The sequence below is a fragment of the Charadrius vociferus genome, unplaced genomic scaffold (genome assembly GCF_000708025.1).
Source record: "Charadrius vociferus isolate BGI_N301 unplaced genomic scaffold, ASM70802v2 scaffold12, whole genome shotgun sequence".
Taxonomy (NCBI): domain Eukaryota; kingdom Metazoa; phylum Chordata; class Aves; order Charadriiformes; family Charadriidae; genus Charadrius; species Charadrius vociferus.
In genome coordinates, this window is record NW_009647422.1 from 1,265,870 (window position 1) to 1,282,053 (window position 16,184).

Consider the following 16,184-nt stretch of genomic DNA (forward strand, 5'->3'; position numbering starts at 1 on the left):
GTTTCTTTGTGCTCTAGATAACTACTGAGAGCATCTTGCCTTCCCTTTTCATGCTCTGAGGTTCAGGTCGACTATTCCAACAATCCAAATGCTCTTTGTTCACCCTGACTTCTCTAATCCAGGTGCAGCTTTGGATCAGCCCCTCCAGAGCATGTTAAAAAGAGCCGCTTGCAGGATAGCCACCGGTCAGGTTAAACCCGGCCCGGCCATTAACAGCCTCCCTCTATCTGCTCAAACCTGCCCATGTGAATGAGCAATTTTATTCACAAGAACCAAGGTCCTCCTCAGCCTCAGGCTGGAGCAGGGACTCAAGACAGGCTGGAGCAATCATAACGTGAGTAGCAGGTGAGCCTGGTTCTGAGATGGCTCAGACTCAACATGGAAGTACATTAAAGTCTCGTGTCTAAGAAGAGAATGTTTTCTCCAGCTCAGACAACAACGTCTCCAGACAACAGCCCTTCAGATAGCACCTCCTGCCTTTGGAATCTCCCAGTCTTTGGAATGAAAACTTCGGATGCACTATTCTCAATAAATCTGGCTGCCTAAAGCAATCACCCAGACAAACGTGGGTGTATAAGCTCCCTCCTTGGAGAGAGCCATCAGTGGAGACAGCTTCAGAAGGTGATTCATCCTGTATCTGGATTACGTCTTAGGCTGGGTGGATCTCCTACAGAGATGCCCATTCTTCTCTACTGACCCATCGCTCTCTGCTCCAGGAGCTTGGGCACTTACACGGTAAGATGAAGGATTTTCCTATTTCACATCCTGTCACCGGTCTGGGTGCTGTCCCAGATGACTTGATGAGAACCTCTCCTGCACTGCAGTGCAAAGACATGAGGTTCCTTTTCAGTATAGTTTCACGTTTTTATCATTTCAATTTATTACTCTGACCTCAGTGTTAGAGGACGAGTTAGGACCCAAACCATCACTCCAAATGTTCTTACCCTTGACAGTAATAATCGCACTACTTTTAGCTGCTCCAGCCTCACACTCATATCTGCCACTGTCTCTTTCTTCTGCCCTGCGAATGACAAGCTTGGCTTCGAATCCCGACCGGCTGATGTTACACTTGGAAGAATTCCTAAGGCTCCTCCCATCTTTGCACCACTTTACAGGGCTGTCTGATTTGGAGGTTTCACAGTGAAGGATCACATCCTCTCCCTCAGTGACTTCAGTATCAACCAGCTCCTTTGTAAAGATGCAGGGCTTCTCTAGAATCACATAAAAACCATCTGAGATGTTTCAGAAGAGGTGCGGATTTTCAGATCACAAGTAATCTGTGAGCTTTACATCCAAGATTACTTCTATCAAAATTACAGGTCAAGGTTAGTAACAAATCATTTGGTGTTCATGACTATAAAGCCCCGAGGAAGGCACCAGTCATGCCATAAAAAGTTGTTTAGTAAATATCTAACACCATCTGGGAGAAACTGAGAAGACAATATCCCTGCTGAAGAACATAAGATATCTCTTGAATCTCACTAAATACAAACAAGATGGAGACACAATTTTCCTAGGCCCTTTTCCGTGTGAGCTGATTAGTTTGAACCTTCTAACTGAATGGGAAAAAAGTCATTCTGCATGAAGGGAGATTCAATACAGGTTCCTCAAAGCCAGCCATCTAATGCAGGTCTCATCTTATCAGTATGAGTCATCTAAAAACCAGGCAGAGAGTGCAGACTGGTTACACAGGGTGTCTCTATAACTGCTGGGAGATTATAGAATCATCTAGGTTGGAAGGAACCTTTAAGATGATCAGGTTCAACCATCAACTGAACACTGCCAAAACCACCACTAAACCATGTCCCTCAGCACCACGTCTACACATCTTTGAAATACCTCCAGGGATGGCGATTCCACCACTGCCCTGGGCAGCCTGCTCCAGTGCTTGACAACCCTTTTGGAGAAGAAATTTTTGCCAATATCCAATCTAAACCTCCCCTGGTGCAACCTGAGGCTGTTTCCTCTTGTCTTATTGCCTGTTACTTGGGAGAAGAGGCCAACCCCCACCTTGCTACACCCTCCTCTCAGGCAGCTGTTGAGAGGGATAAGGTCACCCCTGAGCCTCCTTTTCTCTGGGCTAAGATGATAGACACCTCCAGAGACCAGATATTCACTTCCAAAATCAGTCATTAAGAGACAGAAGATGAACTGCTCGCTGGAAGTGCTTGTCTTTCTACGCAGCTTATAGTCTAAGCTAGATACCGATAGCTAAATTGGCCAAGGTAGATCTTATCCCCTCCTGGCTTAATGCTTTTTCATTCATAAAAATCTGTTCAATCAGGGGACCAAAACCTGGTTTTGATTCCATAACACCACGTATTAGCTTTACCAAAAGGAATCGGGCTTTTGCAAATAAGACCTTTCATTTGCCTTCAGGGAAAAAAAAAAAAAAAAAAAAAAATCTGTTTGCATTTCAGTAGCATGGCAAAATTTGGGCAAATTTTCAAATTTTGAAAAAAAAAAAAAAGTTCTTTGCAAGAAACATGGTGATTCTGAAAAGAATAAGTATATCACCTGACACAATGGAGACTGTGTTTTACATCTCTGGGCAACGAGAAATATTTATGTTTCCAGTAACAAAACACCTCTCTGATCCTGCATTCGTGGGCTGTTTGGCATTCATTTTATTCCCTCGCTATAGAAGTAGACTAACACTGCAGTTTTAACTCAGTTTAACTTTTCAAGAGAAAATAAATCATTGTCAACAATCAATAGCAGAGAGCACACACAATGTTGCCTTTCAAATAATAAAAATTAAATTAAAAACTTATCGGTTCCACTTCCTGTTTTTCTTTTCTTGAACTAATTGATTTCTCCTCATTTGTCATGACCCTATCAGCTCAGCTCAAGGAAAACTGGACCAGACGTCCAACGTACCATTGCTACAGTATAACATTCCCATCTAAGGTCCAATAAACGCTCTGAGAGTTGTCCAGGATTACAAAGTGTTCCTTCCCCAGCCCTAGCTCCATTATATAGGTAATGCTATTCTTGAACGTATACACACACACATATATATATGATGGGGCCAAATTTGTAGCATTTTTGTTCTTTTTTTCACCTACCCACATTAACCCATACTTATTTGTACACATTCTTTCCTCTCCTGCAGTTTTTATGATTGAATTACCTTTAACAACCAAACTGGCAGATGTTTTCTTATCACCAGCTTCAAATGTAATGACCCCCGAGTCCTTCAGTGTGAGTTTTTTCAAGGTTAGCAAGTGATATCCACCAGGCTGAGACTGGATCTCATTAAGTTCATTGGTATGGAGTGGGGTTTTATCCAAAAACCACTGCACTTTGCTATAGTCTATGGGAGAGATTCTGCATTTGAACATGGCAGATTCTCCTTCTAACACAGTGACATCTTCCAGGTCTTCTGTTATTAGCACTTTCTGGCCTGAAAGGAACATAGATACATCAATTACTGGAATCTTCAGTTTCTAGCATGAAAATAGATATGGAAAACTCTGAGATTTGCCATGTGAGTATTTCAAGAAAGAAATATGTTCACTATACAGAAGACTGAAACATAATTCCACTGTTACAGAACACAAAAAACATTCACGGGAAGATAATATATATACAGGACACACATCAATATAGGATGAAGACAACTTCAAAGCACCAGAGCACATACAGAAGAACAAGTAGCCAGTACAACGCAAATCCAGTGTTAAAAAGTTTTTCTTAAATGGAACTACCTGGAAAGGCTGAAAGGATGCGGCTCTGACAGCGTCATCGGGCTCTAGACAACGCTAAGCAGATGATCTCCCCCCCCGCCGGCAACCCCTCTGTTTTTCTAGAGCAAATATGACTTGCTTTCTATGGGACAGGACCACCCAGCCCCCACCTTCTTTGAGCTTACTCCAACCATAAACACAGTGGGAAACGGAGAGAGTGTCTGGCTGCAGCTTTAGGAAAAGGAAACAAAACAACAGCCCTGAAAAGCTGTCTGTACAGGTATAAGTAGATATACACCTATCTAAATAAATAAATAAACTACAGTTATCACTGTATACAAAGATATGTCTGACGTTGCTCCTACTTCCAATACCAGTACAGGGAATTTTTACTCTTTCCTTGTGCTTTGTGATGTGACAGAGGAGTATTTTTACACTCAGAAAAGTTGGTGTTGGAAACCTCGCAGGGAATTCGGGTAGCTCAGATCCTCAGGCCACGCTGGGGATTAAGCTCACTTCTCAGCTTCTCAGGGCTGCTCTGGCAGACGAGCAGCAGTGGAGGAGTCTGGCTTTACCCCCTCGTCTTTAACAACTAACTATAATAATTAGTAAGGGGAAACCGCCACTGCACACTGACTTTTCTTGAATCAATCCTCCTATTCTCTTCATTGTTTCATCAACTTCATCTCAAGGGTTTCTCCCAGTCAGGGCTCCAGTGAGGGAACTGTGAGGAGCAGTAACCACCAGACATCACTCCTTCACCTCAAACATGACCCTGCTGTCACCATTGGCCACCACAGCTCATTTACTGCCCACAACATCAAATAAAAGCTGCTGGGTTGTACTCTTGAGGTGGAGATTGGGTTGTACCTTTCTTCTCTCAAGTGCAGAGGGACTTAAAGACCCCTGGACCACTCATTCACCCATCCCCTCGTAGAAACTGCTACTGGAAAGAGACATCAAGGGACACGGAGAAAAGCCTGGAGGCAGAATAATCTTTCCCCTGTCTAATAACAGGCACTCTGAATCATATCAAACATCCAGCAGGAACACCGGCCTCTCCCCACATCAGCATTTGGGGTTTTAAATCATACACAAAGTACTCCAGGTGTAATTGCTTCACACCGACAAACTGCTCTGTCTCTCCAGCTCCACGTTGCTATATTTTTGTCCACATCACAGAATCACAGAATGGTCGGGGTTGGAAGGGACCTCTGGAGATCATCTAGTCCAACCCCCCCAACATGTCCCTCATGAGCGAGACAGAGCCAGAAATCAGTGGATCTGCTACCCGTATGCTTAGAAACAGGTCTGCCTACACATATAATGTTTCCTGATGGAGAAACAGGACGTACAACCACATTCCTCTCATGCCTACCTTGCACGACTAGCTTGGCTCTGGACTGGGCATCACCAATGTCGCACGTGTAAGTGTCACTATCACTTTTCTCCAAGTTATTTATGGTCAGCTGCAGGACTTGTCCTTTCTGGGTGATCTCGTATTTCTTGCTAGCCCTGAGTTCAGCTATGCCTTTCCTCCAGACCACAGAGGATGCAGCTTTCTCACTCTGGCACGTAAAAACTGCAGTTCCGCTTTCATCGACTTTCAGGTCTGAAAGTTCCTTGACAAAATAATTAGGTTTTTCTGGAAGGAAAAAATAAAATAAAATAGAGAGGCAGAGAGAGATCTGTTACTCAAACAAGTCCTGTACGTAGAGAGTGGTCTTGAATCCCCTCTGCTCCCACTTGTAGAATAACAGAATATAGAGGTGGAAAGGATCTGAGAAGATCACCAGGTCCACTTCATGGTCACAGGGTGTATCAGATAAAGCATTTCGAGAAGATACCTGGAAAGTTTAATGTCATTGTACAGGTGCTGGTGAGATCTTATCTGGCAGAACGCATACAGTTTTGATCACCCAGATTCAAAAAAGACTAATTCAAACTGGCAATTTTTATTGGCTCGTTATGTAGCACATAAGATTCTTCAGCACCTACAAGGTGTTTTTTCAGGGTTTTTTAAAAGCTTTTAATCCATGACATTTGTTGATAACTAAAAATCGATCCTGTTTAGGGAGATAGAAGAGAAGAACATCTCCCACAGGCTGTAGATATTTACCCCGACTCCTGTACATGCCAGCCCCCACGCATGCTTCAGCTGACCTTGCACCGTGATCCTGGCTTTCGTTTTGGAGACCTCCGTCTCACAGGTGTACTCCCCGCTGTCCTTCACTGTGGAGTCATGGATGATCAGAATGGCCCGTGTTCCCTCTTGGTGCAAGTCATATTTCTGGCTTTTCCGGATGGCTTTGCCATCCTTGTACCACCTGATGCTCACATCAGGTTTCGACAATTCACAGCTCAGGCTGATGTCCTGCCCCGCCGCGGATGTTTTATCCTCCAGCTGTTTTGTAACCTCAGTAGGTTTTTCTAAAGAGGTTGGGGAGGGGAAAAAAAAAAAAAAAAAAAGAAAAAAAGAAAAAAGACAACTTTGAATAAAAATCATGATCACTATATGGTTGGGGGTTTTGCAATTCAAATACTCAGCACGTTTTCACATTCCCTAATGAATGATTCATACTATGTTAGGGAAGGGAGGGGAAAAGCAGTCTTGCTCTTTAGTACTTGTTAATCGCAATTATGGGCTCTCAGTAGATATTAATGATTGCTTACAGGAACTGAGGACATCCATTTCAGGGGATGTCATTCTGCCGTCACCGAAGTTACTGTAGGTGTGCACTTAGGGTGGAATCTGTCTCACTAAATATAGACACCTGTGCTATGGAGGGATGTAGCAGAGGAACTCAGTCCAGGGCCACTCTACAGCCAACAGTGATCTGCTAACTGCAGGCAATAGACTTCAAGAAACAATTTATTTTGTCCTAAATAGGACTAACTGGATGGTGAACCATGTCTGGAAAACCACCTATTGCTTCTCTCCACTGACTACCCAGGGAGCCGTGGGTGATTTATCTCAGCTGCACGGTCTGGGTAGCAATTGTCTGTACAATTGCACTACCCAGTGTATTCTGCAATTCTTAAATATCTATAAAAAGTTTCAGCCTTTCACTTGTTTTTAAGAAAAATTCTCAGTGCTTCAAAGCTGACAAAGAAGGCTGCTCTTCACTTTGATCGTAACAAGAGTTTGCCTTCATGGTTTACTGATACACCTTATGAAAAGACACCCAAGAAATCAAACCTCAGAACCTTTCTGATCTCATTACCTTTCACAACCAGAGAAGCCTTAGAGGTTAGACCACGGGCAGTGAAAATGACTTCCCCAGCATCATCAGGAATCACATTTTTGATATTGAGCGTGTATTTCCGACCCATGTTAAAGGCTTTAAATCGCCCACCACTTTCCACTTTGCTCCCGTTCAGCGTCCAGTTGAAGTCGTCAATGCTTTCATGGGACAAAATACACTCAAAAGTGCAATCTTCTCCCTCCTGGATTTCAGTGTTCTTCAACCGTTTGGTGATGCCAATGTTCAGCTCTGGAAGACAAAAAGTAGGTTAATACAAGGAGAAAAGTTTTTTATGATTAAAATGAGTAGTACTATTGACATTTTTAGCTTATGAGACTGGTTTATCTGTAGGACTGGCAGCACAGCGCTGCGTTCCTTACAGGCATATTTGACATGGGAAGGATTTCCAAGATGTTATCCACTCAGAATCAGCACAAAGCTAGAGAAAGAGGGACACATGAATCTCCAGGCTTTTCTCTGGAAGGACTGCATGAAGAACAGCTCAGCCGGTGGAGAACAGTCAAGATTCAGTGAGCTAGAGGGGAGAAAAGCTGTCAGACAGAAAGCCTCTGGGACGCAGCGTGAGGTTTTTCTCCATGCTGATATGAGAAATGGGATGTTTGTGATTGTTAACTTGTTACCATCCTACTCCTGCTGGTATTCAAATCAGACAAATTCAAAATATGTCTCATTATCAACATGAGTTTGAAAGCCAGGAACAATTCTCTGTTCTTCAAGCAGCCACAAGGAATATAGAGGACAGGTTGAACTGACGGATTTTCAATAGTCAGTGTTGTCCTACTTTTGTGTTACCACAACAGACTCTGAATTAACAGCTCAAAAATGCGAAACACGAGCTGCTTGGGTTTTGGGGTTTGTGTTCTTTCTTTTTGTTTGTTTTGTTGTTGTTTTTGAGAAATTATTTGCTCTTCCTGGAGGATTTCTGCACCTTAGGGCTGTTTGGGAAGGACACATTGGCACTACATTCTCACATGATTTTCACTGAAACACCAGATCTACCTACACCAAAGAGTAACGGGGATTGTTCAGACATCACCGTGTTCTGTGAGGCTTATGGAGGAATAGGTGTGAGACAAAGTGACCAAGCCCACCCATATTTGCAGCACCCCTTGACTGACCATCGTCAACAACACTTACCCTGAACGCTGACCTTTGACTTGGCAACATCAGTTCCAATATCACAGGTGTACAAACCTGCATCTGCCTTTTCAAGGTCATGGATAAGGAGGCACAGGGTCTTGCCAGACTGTATCTCCTCATACTTGTTACCAGAAGTGAGCTTCACACCATCCTTTTTCCAAACAGGTTTGACCTTCTCTTTGGAAACTTCGCATTCCAGTTTAATCACACCTCGCTCCTCACCAAAAACATCGTCCAAGGACTTCATGAAGACAGCAGGCTTCTCTGAAGGTTAAGGGGCAAAACAGAGAACCACCTGGATATTTAAGTCGAGACATTTTCAGTTGCTACTAAATATTTAAAGAGAGCTTAAGTAAACCCTGCACAACACTGCTGACACCGATGCAGAACCTAAAGCAGTCTCAGACCTCATGACTGGAATGAGTTTTAGGGAAATCAGAATTGTTCAATACGAGGGTGCAGGGAGGGAGAGAGGCAGCCTGCATTGCTGTGGACGGGTAGTGACATTCAGTGCTGTCATCTTCATCTCTCTTTTGACTGCGCAGCTATGAGATCGCAAGGACTCCTTCCTTCTCTGCATTGGGGCATCTGTTGGGGATCACAGGAGATCCCATCACGGGGAACGGGGCTTGGAGCAGGGATGTAGGGCCCTAGTGAAGGCCAAGGGGACAGCTTCACACTTCTACGGAATAGCTACGCAACAAGATAGACTAGATTTAAGGAAGAACTTGTCTGCATCATGGAGGAGGAGAAAACATTCTCTGGGAACGTCCTTTCTCATTGCAGCAGTCTACAAGTGGAAAGGGGTCAGGTGGTTGAAAGGAAAAATGTGTGAAGAGAAGTAATTGGGATGTAGGTCTTCTACAGCCAGAGAGCTGGCACTGCCTTTCCGTGAAGCAGGATTCATGCTGTAGAAGCAGCAATAAAAAGATATGATACACTTTGTCCTCACTCTCCTAAACATTTTTGCTCCTGCCTCTTTGTTTTATTGATTCCCTTTACCTAATTTAAAAATATTTGACACAGAAGATATTTATGCAGTGGCAATTTTTGACCAGATATAAAAGAAAGACAGAAAAGAAAATCCTTCAGACTCTCTGAGTGGATAGAGTAAAACAGTTAAATTATTCAGATACTCTGGGAAGAATAAATTAGTCATGATCAGGAGGCAAAATCCAAAGGAAATCAGAGAGATGATTCTCCAAGAGGCTATGGAGGATGTGAGACTCACTTTCAGAGAGAACGGCTCAGAACATTTTCCACCGATATTTCCAGATACATGAACGAGTTAATTTAGGATCACAAATCACTATGATTTACCTGAGCATGCATCTACGGGTGCGTTGCTAAAGAAAATTTGATTTTGAAATTTTGGTGAGAGCTTTACCTCAAGTTCCTAACATGCCTAGAATAACCCACATAACTTACTGGGGCTTAGCTGATCAGAGAATCAGAGAACAGTTTGGGTTGGAAGGGACCTTTAAAGGCCATCTAGTCCAACCCCTCTCCAATAAGCAGGAACATTGTCAACTAGAGCAGGTTGCTCTGAGCCTCATCTGCCCTGGCCTTGAATATTTCCAGGGATGGGGCATCAACCCCCTCTCTGGGCAACCTGGGCCAGTGTTTCACCACCCTCACAGTGAAAAATTTCTTCCTCATATCTAGTCTGAATCTTCCCTCCTTTGGTTTAAAGCCATTACCCCTTGTCCTATCACAACAGGCCCCACTAAAAAGTTTCTCCCCATTTTTCCTAAAAGCCCTCTTTAAGTGCTGAAAAGCTGCAATAAGGTCTCCCTGGAGCCTTCTCTTCTCCAGGCTGAACAACCCCAACTCTCTCAGCCTGTCCTCATAGGAGGGGTACTCCAGCCCTCTGATCATCTTTGTGGCCCTCCTCTGGACCTGCTCCAATAGGTCCACGTCTTTCCTGTGCTGAGGGCTCCAGAGCTGGATGCAGCACTGCAGAGGGATCTCACCAGAGTGGAGCAGAGGGGCAGAATCCCCTCCCTCGCCCTGCTGCCCACGCTGCTTTTGATGCAGACCAGGATGTGGGTGGCTTTCTGGGCTGTGAGCGCACATTGCCAGCTCATCTCCAGCTTTTCATCCACCAGTATCCCCAAGTCCTTCCCAGCAAAGCTGCTCATCCATCCCCCAGCCTGTACTGATACTTCAGGTTGCCATGACCAACATGCAGGACCCTACGCTCAGCCCTTGTTGAACCTCATGAGTTTCACATGGGCCCACTTCTCGAGCCTTTCCAGGTCCCTCTGGAGGGCATCCCATCCCTCAGGCACGTCAACCGCACCACTCAGCTTGGTGTCCCCAAACTTGCCAAGAGTGGACAAGAACATGTTAAACTACAGCAACTCAGTTGTGTGACCAAACTTTAAGAAGTATGAAGGACAGCAGCAAACTGCCTTCTCTTTGCTGATTCAGCCCAACTCCAGAACTGACGTACTAAAGGTGTGCCCTACCCATGGAGGTACACTGAAGCTCAAGTCCCCGCAGACAAAAGTCGTTAGAAACAACAGTTTATAGACTACACACTATTGAAGAAGCCTAGATGTAAAGGAAATTGCTCTTGAGACTATCCAGATAGGTAGAAGGATGATAAAGAGCTATGGGAAGTTTTGGCAGGACACCAAAACAATCTTCCTTAGAAAAATTATCAGCTACAGTAGAAACTCACACTAGGAGAAAGCCCCTGCACGCCTATTACTCAGCCCCAGAGAGGTGAAGCTTACGAGCAGGATTGCCGCTTGGGTATGGTAAATAATAGCTCCTTTGCGTCTCTAATTTAGATTCAGGAGGGTGTGATCACGACGCACCTATCACCTTCAGACGCGCGCTCTCTGACACCTTGTCTGACTTCATCGTCACTGTGCCAGCATCCTCAGGCTTGACCTGCTTCATCGTCAGCACGTAGCAATTGCCAACATTCCTGATGTCATTGAAATTGTTGGTGTAAAGGAGGGTGCCGTTGAGGAACCATTCCACATCCTCATCGTCGTGGGACAGCTCGCAGGAGAAGACAGCGGAACTTTCTTCTTCAATTTCCACGTCCTGTAGGTGTTTGAGTACTTCTACGTTGCGGGCTGTAGGAAACCAAGGGGCACATCACGACTGTTACCATAAATCAGTACTGTTACCACAAATAGATTTCATAGAGTTTATTAGATGGTTTAGTCTGGTCTCCTGTACACCATGGGTCTTTACATTTCATTTACTTGGTTCTGCACGTAGCCCAACAAAAACACGTCTCTTAAAAAGACTACATTGTCGAGAGCCCTCAATTTTCTTTTTAGATATAAAACTGTTTTGCTTTTTTTTTTTCCCTTTTTAATTTAAAAATAAGTAATTCTTTCTAAACTGGTAATGACATTATAGTGATGCCTAAGTATCCCACAGAGCTCCAATCCCTGTGTGCTTGTCACTGCACATACACGTACACTTTACAACTAAATTATCCCTGACTGACCACCAGGGAAACACGGAGGATGAGATGAAGACAATGCATTTGGTCACAAACAGCGGGTACAAAGAGATTAACGAACTTGCTCAGTTTTAGGAAGCAACAGGAACCGAATTATTTTCTTTCCCAGTCATTGGCCAGAGGTTTCTCTTTGCAGTTTCTCCACTCATGAAATGCTGGTTTTTAAGGACTGGCTTCTGCAAACGATTCAGTGTTTCACCTCCAAGTCTTGCTGAAAGTGATTGTCTTATGGTTTCACCAGAGGTGAAGAATTGGCTAAAAATAGTGCCACACCAGGATGAGGTAGATCACCATCATGAAAAACAAACGTATTGCAGATATAAAAGCTGACACGGAGGTCAGGAAATGAAAACCACATCCAGGATCACCAGAATGAGAGGCCTGTGGCAGTTTAACATAATGAACATTTTTAGCAAGAAGTACCAGAGTCCAAATTCCTCAGATGAAACGGAAAATAATGTGCCTTGAGAAAGACAGATGAATTTCTGCCTTACCCAGATGGAGCCCTTCCACATGCATTACCTACTTCACGGCAAGTGGTGGATTTCAGTATCACAGAATATCAGCACTGTGCATAATACAGTCGGTTCACTTAAGATATCGCATTTACACAAAATTAGCAGAAGACAACTGTGGGAATCTACCTTAACTCAAGAAAAGAAACCTAGAGTGAAGTGATGAACCATAAAGGTATCACAGAATCACAGAATGGTTTGGGTTGGAAGGGACCTTTAAAGGCCATCTAGTCCCACCCCCCTGCCATGGGCAGGGACACCTTCAACTCAATCAGGTTGCTCAGAGCCCCATCCAACCTGACCTGGAATGTTTCCAGGGATGGGACATCCACCACCTCTCTGGGCAACCTGGGCCAGGGTTTTATCACCCTCAGCATAAAAAATTACTTCCTTATATCTACGTAACAGGCCAGCCCCCCTGCTGCAAACCGCTCGTACCTTCAACGATCAGCGTGGCTTCGGTTTCTGCGTTTCCAGCCCTGCACTTGTACACACCAGCATCTTCAGGCTTCACCTTCAAAATCTTGAGCTCTGCTGAATGCTGCTCCCGTTTGATTTTGTATTTCTCGGAGGGCTCAATGGGAGTGTGGCCCTTGAACCACTTCACAATCTTTGGAGAAGGCCTGAAGTCACAAGACAGGATGACCGAATGACGCTCCAGGGCTGTCTTGTCCTCCATCTTCCTGGTGATCTGTATGTGGTAATCTGCAAAGCAGGGTTGGGAAAGAATTATAGAATGATTTGGGTTGGGAGGGACCTTTAAAGTCATCTAGTCCACCCCCCCTGCCATGAGCAGGGACATCTTCAACTACATCAGGTTGCTCAGAGCCCCGTCCAACCTGACCTCGAATGTTTCCTGAGATGGGGCATCTACCACCTCTCTGGGCAACCTGGGCCAGTGTTTCACTACCCTCACATAAGAACTTTCTTCCTTCTATCTAGTCTAAATCTTCCCTCTTTTAGTTTAAAGCCATCACCCCTTGTCTTATCATACAATCTGAAGAAGAGGAAAGTTTCTAATTTCCATTTCATGCCAATTAATTTCAGGTATGTCATTCACAACTGTTTTGTGAATTGCTCAGACAATGCTACAGATTCCTGTTACAGAGCTGGTTTGCTCTGAAGCTAAAACAACGTGAGGATCTGTAGGGAGTGCTGGTTTCTATAAGATAATACTGTATATTAAGTACCAAACGCATGGTCCAGTCTTGTTTCAGTGTTTACTGAATTGCTCTCTGATTGAGGGCTTTATGAAAGTAAAGACAAAACAAAGACTTCAGGGTGGGACTGGAGATATTTACTATGGTGACAGTGGAAGATAAAAAGCCTTGAAGCTTCGTCCCAGATCAAATCAATGACAAAGTGGATTAAGTAAATGAGCTATCAAACTTCTCTGGTTCAGAAATGAGACAAAATAAAGTCTCCTGGCAAATTGCATCTGTTTTGTCCTCTTTGGTAAAGTCAAGAACAAAAACTAAAACAGTCTTAGCTAAATAGATTTGAATATCAGGCACTCCAAACTCATTTAATTGGATCCTTTCCTGAGAGATTGCTGTCTCATTTAGCGCATCCAGCGCTGCACCCAACAACTTGTAACTGGGAACTAAGCAGATCTTCCAGGCACACCTATGTTTCCAAGACCGCAGCCAGTGGAGCCTGCACATTAGGCAGTATCCATGAAAAATTATTTTCCAGGGGCTACGATGATGTCTCGTGATCTAATTCAAGCCAGGCCATATCGCATTACCTCTGACAAGCAGGTTTGCTGTGGATTTTGATTTGCCAATGGAGAACTGAACAGTGCCTGTCATATCAGCACTGGTTTTCACTATTGTCAGCCGGTGGATGGTGCCTTCTTGCTGCATGATAATGTTTCTGCCCGCCTGTAAGGCTGCTCCGCGGAGAAACCATTTGGGCGGTTTCACGGACGGAATGGATATCTCACATTCAAAATTGGCTTCTTCAGGCTCAGTCACATCCTCATCACACAACTCCTTTACAATATTAATGGATTGCTCTGGGTGAAGGATGGAACAAGAAAGCAGGGATTTAGGAGTCAAAGAACTTTGTCATTAGCATCCTGTACACACATGCCATCTTTTCTGCACTTTAATACTGCACCTATTATCTCAAAGGACATTAAAACATCCTTTTTTTTTTTTTCCCCCCATAAAAATAAACATATATTGCTGGTCACAGGTCAGACAGCGAGACTGTGACACTGCTTCAAGAGTATCCAGATCTCCTGCTTCCCAGTGCTATTTCTAAAGCCACCTTCCTATCCTGATATCGAACACTCGGCACTATAAAATGGAAAAGAAGGCTCATTGAAATGCAGATGTTGATAATAGGAAAGACTTTGATTAGCTACAGTAACTTTTCTCTGAACAACTAACTTTGTCCAGCACATCTGATCAGCTTCTCTGGACCAGGAATTTCATCACTTTCCTTAGGAGAATTTACCATATATTCATTTTACAGGATGTTCCTGCACTTATAATCTTAAAAGGAAGCAGTATCAAGTGACTTCAAGAAGAAATCAACACAGAATTAAAATACTTTTAAAGTGATATTGTGTTTTCAAAGTAAATGGCAAGAACTTTTTAAATCCTCCTTCCAATACATCCTGGAGGGGAAAAAATGGTTTACTACCTTCAACAAAGAAATTAGCACTGCTTTTGTCATCAAAGGCATCACAAGTGTACGTGTCCTCATCTTCATAATCTGCATCGTTGATGATGAGTTTCCGATAGACACCATCGCTCACAATTTCGTATTTGTCACTAGGGTGAATTTCAACGTCCTTTTTATACCATCTAACTTCGGCGTTGGCACGAGACACCTGGCACTCCAGGAACCCCCGGTGTTTTTCAAGAGCAATCTTATCTCGCAAAGGCTTCACAATTTTTACAGGCAGCTCTAAAAGGAGTAAAAAAAGATGGAATAATCAGTACAGTTTCCATGAAAGGTGCCAATTAAAAACTCATTAGTATTATTTCTTTTATGTTCAGTTCATGGATGATGACAGGAATCCCCACTACACTAAACACTCAACTAACACACAGCAAGTAAAGAGCTAATTAAAGGAAAACTTTTTTATCCCTATTTTACCACTTAAGTGGCTGAACTGCAGAGATAATAGGTAATTTACTCAACACCACGCAGCAGTGCTATGGCAAAGCCAGGGATGGAGCTCAGATTTCCGAAGCTCCTCATCGGTGTGTTCATTCAAATGTCTTCCTTCTCTCTGTCTCTATCACACTGCTTAAGTTAAACACACAAAAAAATGCTGCATTCTTTTTAAACATATACCAGAAAGAAAATTCAGGAGAAAAATCAAGCTGCAGCTTTTTGTCCCTCAAAATTCAAACGTGACTTTTAATGCCTGAAGGTATAAAAACCAACCTCCTGAGAAAATAAACTGTGTTATTTAGCAAAAGTAAATTCCCAGGCTGATATTTCACGTGCAGTAAGGCAGGTAGGAGTTTTTCTTTCCCTGAAAGCTCTAGGTGTCGTTTAACCTTCTTCACATTAAAGTGATGGAAGTTGATTGCTTTGTAACATGAGATAGTTTAAGCAGTGTTGGCATGAAAAGCATAATTACCTTTTACAGTAAGATGGGCACGAGATTCTGCCTTTTCTGCTACAAATTTGATCTCTGCTGCATCTTCGACTTGGACGCGCGTGTAAGTCAGCGAATACGTCTTTCCTGAGAACAGAGGCACAACCAGACACAGCTTCCCCTGAGCAACCAGCTTCACTCCTCAAGGCACGCTGCCAGGTTGAGCATCGTTCATCTGGTTTCAGTGCATCCCCACCTACTCTCCCGGCAGCAAGGCCGACCATTCCCCTGTGTCTATGTCCCTGGATCAAAGGATAACCTAACCTCAGATCCTCCAAGGACTGACTGAATGTGGTCCCCACCATCTGGAAAGGACTTGAAACAGAAGGATCTCGCCCACTGTCAGATGATACAAATTCCTACCCACTGCTGGCAGCATGGGATGGTGGGATGACACCAAATTTGCCTTATTAACATTCCCACCATGTCACTGACTCAGCCTACCTGCAGCCCCAAAAAACA

General features: G+C 43.7%; 1 protein-coding gene across 1 annotated transcript in view; it reads right to left on the bottom strand.

Moving 5' to 3' along the window:
* The window catches only part of OBSCN (obscurin, cytoskeletal calmodulin and titin-interacting RhoGEF), a 202,611-nt gene that overhangs the window by 125,929 nt on the left and 60,498 nt on the right, over nucleotides 1–16,184 (bottom strand). The window contains exons 27-37 of the mRNA XM_009880514.1: nucleotides 15,705–15,809; nucleotides 14,753–15,019; nucleotides 13,848–14,117; nucleotides 12,539–12,805; nucleotides 10,921–11,187; nucleotides 8,093–8,359; nucleotides 6,914–7,183; nucleotides 5,853–6,119; nucleotides 5,068–5,334; nucleotides 3,134–3,406; nucleotides 945–1,211 (exon numbers count right to left, since the gene is read on the bottom strand). Coding sequence (XP_009878816.1) covers nucleotides 945–1,211; nucleotides 3,134–3,406; nucleotides 5,068–5,334; nucleotides 5,853–6,119; nucleotides 6,914–7,183; nucleotides 8,093–8,359; nucleotides 10,921–11,187; nucleotides 12,539–12,805; nucleotides 13,848–14,117; nucleotides 14,753–15,019; nucleotides 15,705–15,809 — 2,787 coding nt within the window. The remainder of the gene's footprint in view (nucleotides 1–944; nucleotides 1,212–3,133; nucleotides 3,407–5,067; nucleotides 5,335–5,852; nucleotides 6,120–6,913; nucleotides 7,184–8,092; nucleotides 8,360–10,920; nucleotides 11,188–12,538; nucleotides 12,806–13,847; nucleotides 14,118–14,752; nucleotides 15,020–15,704; nucleotides 15,810–16,184) is intronic.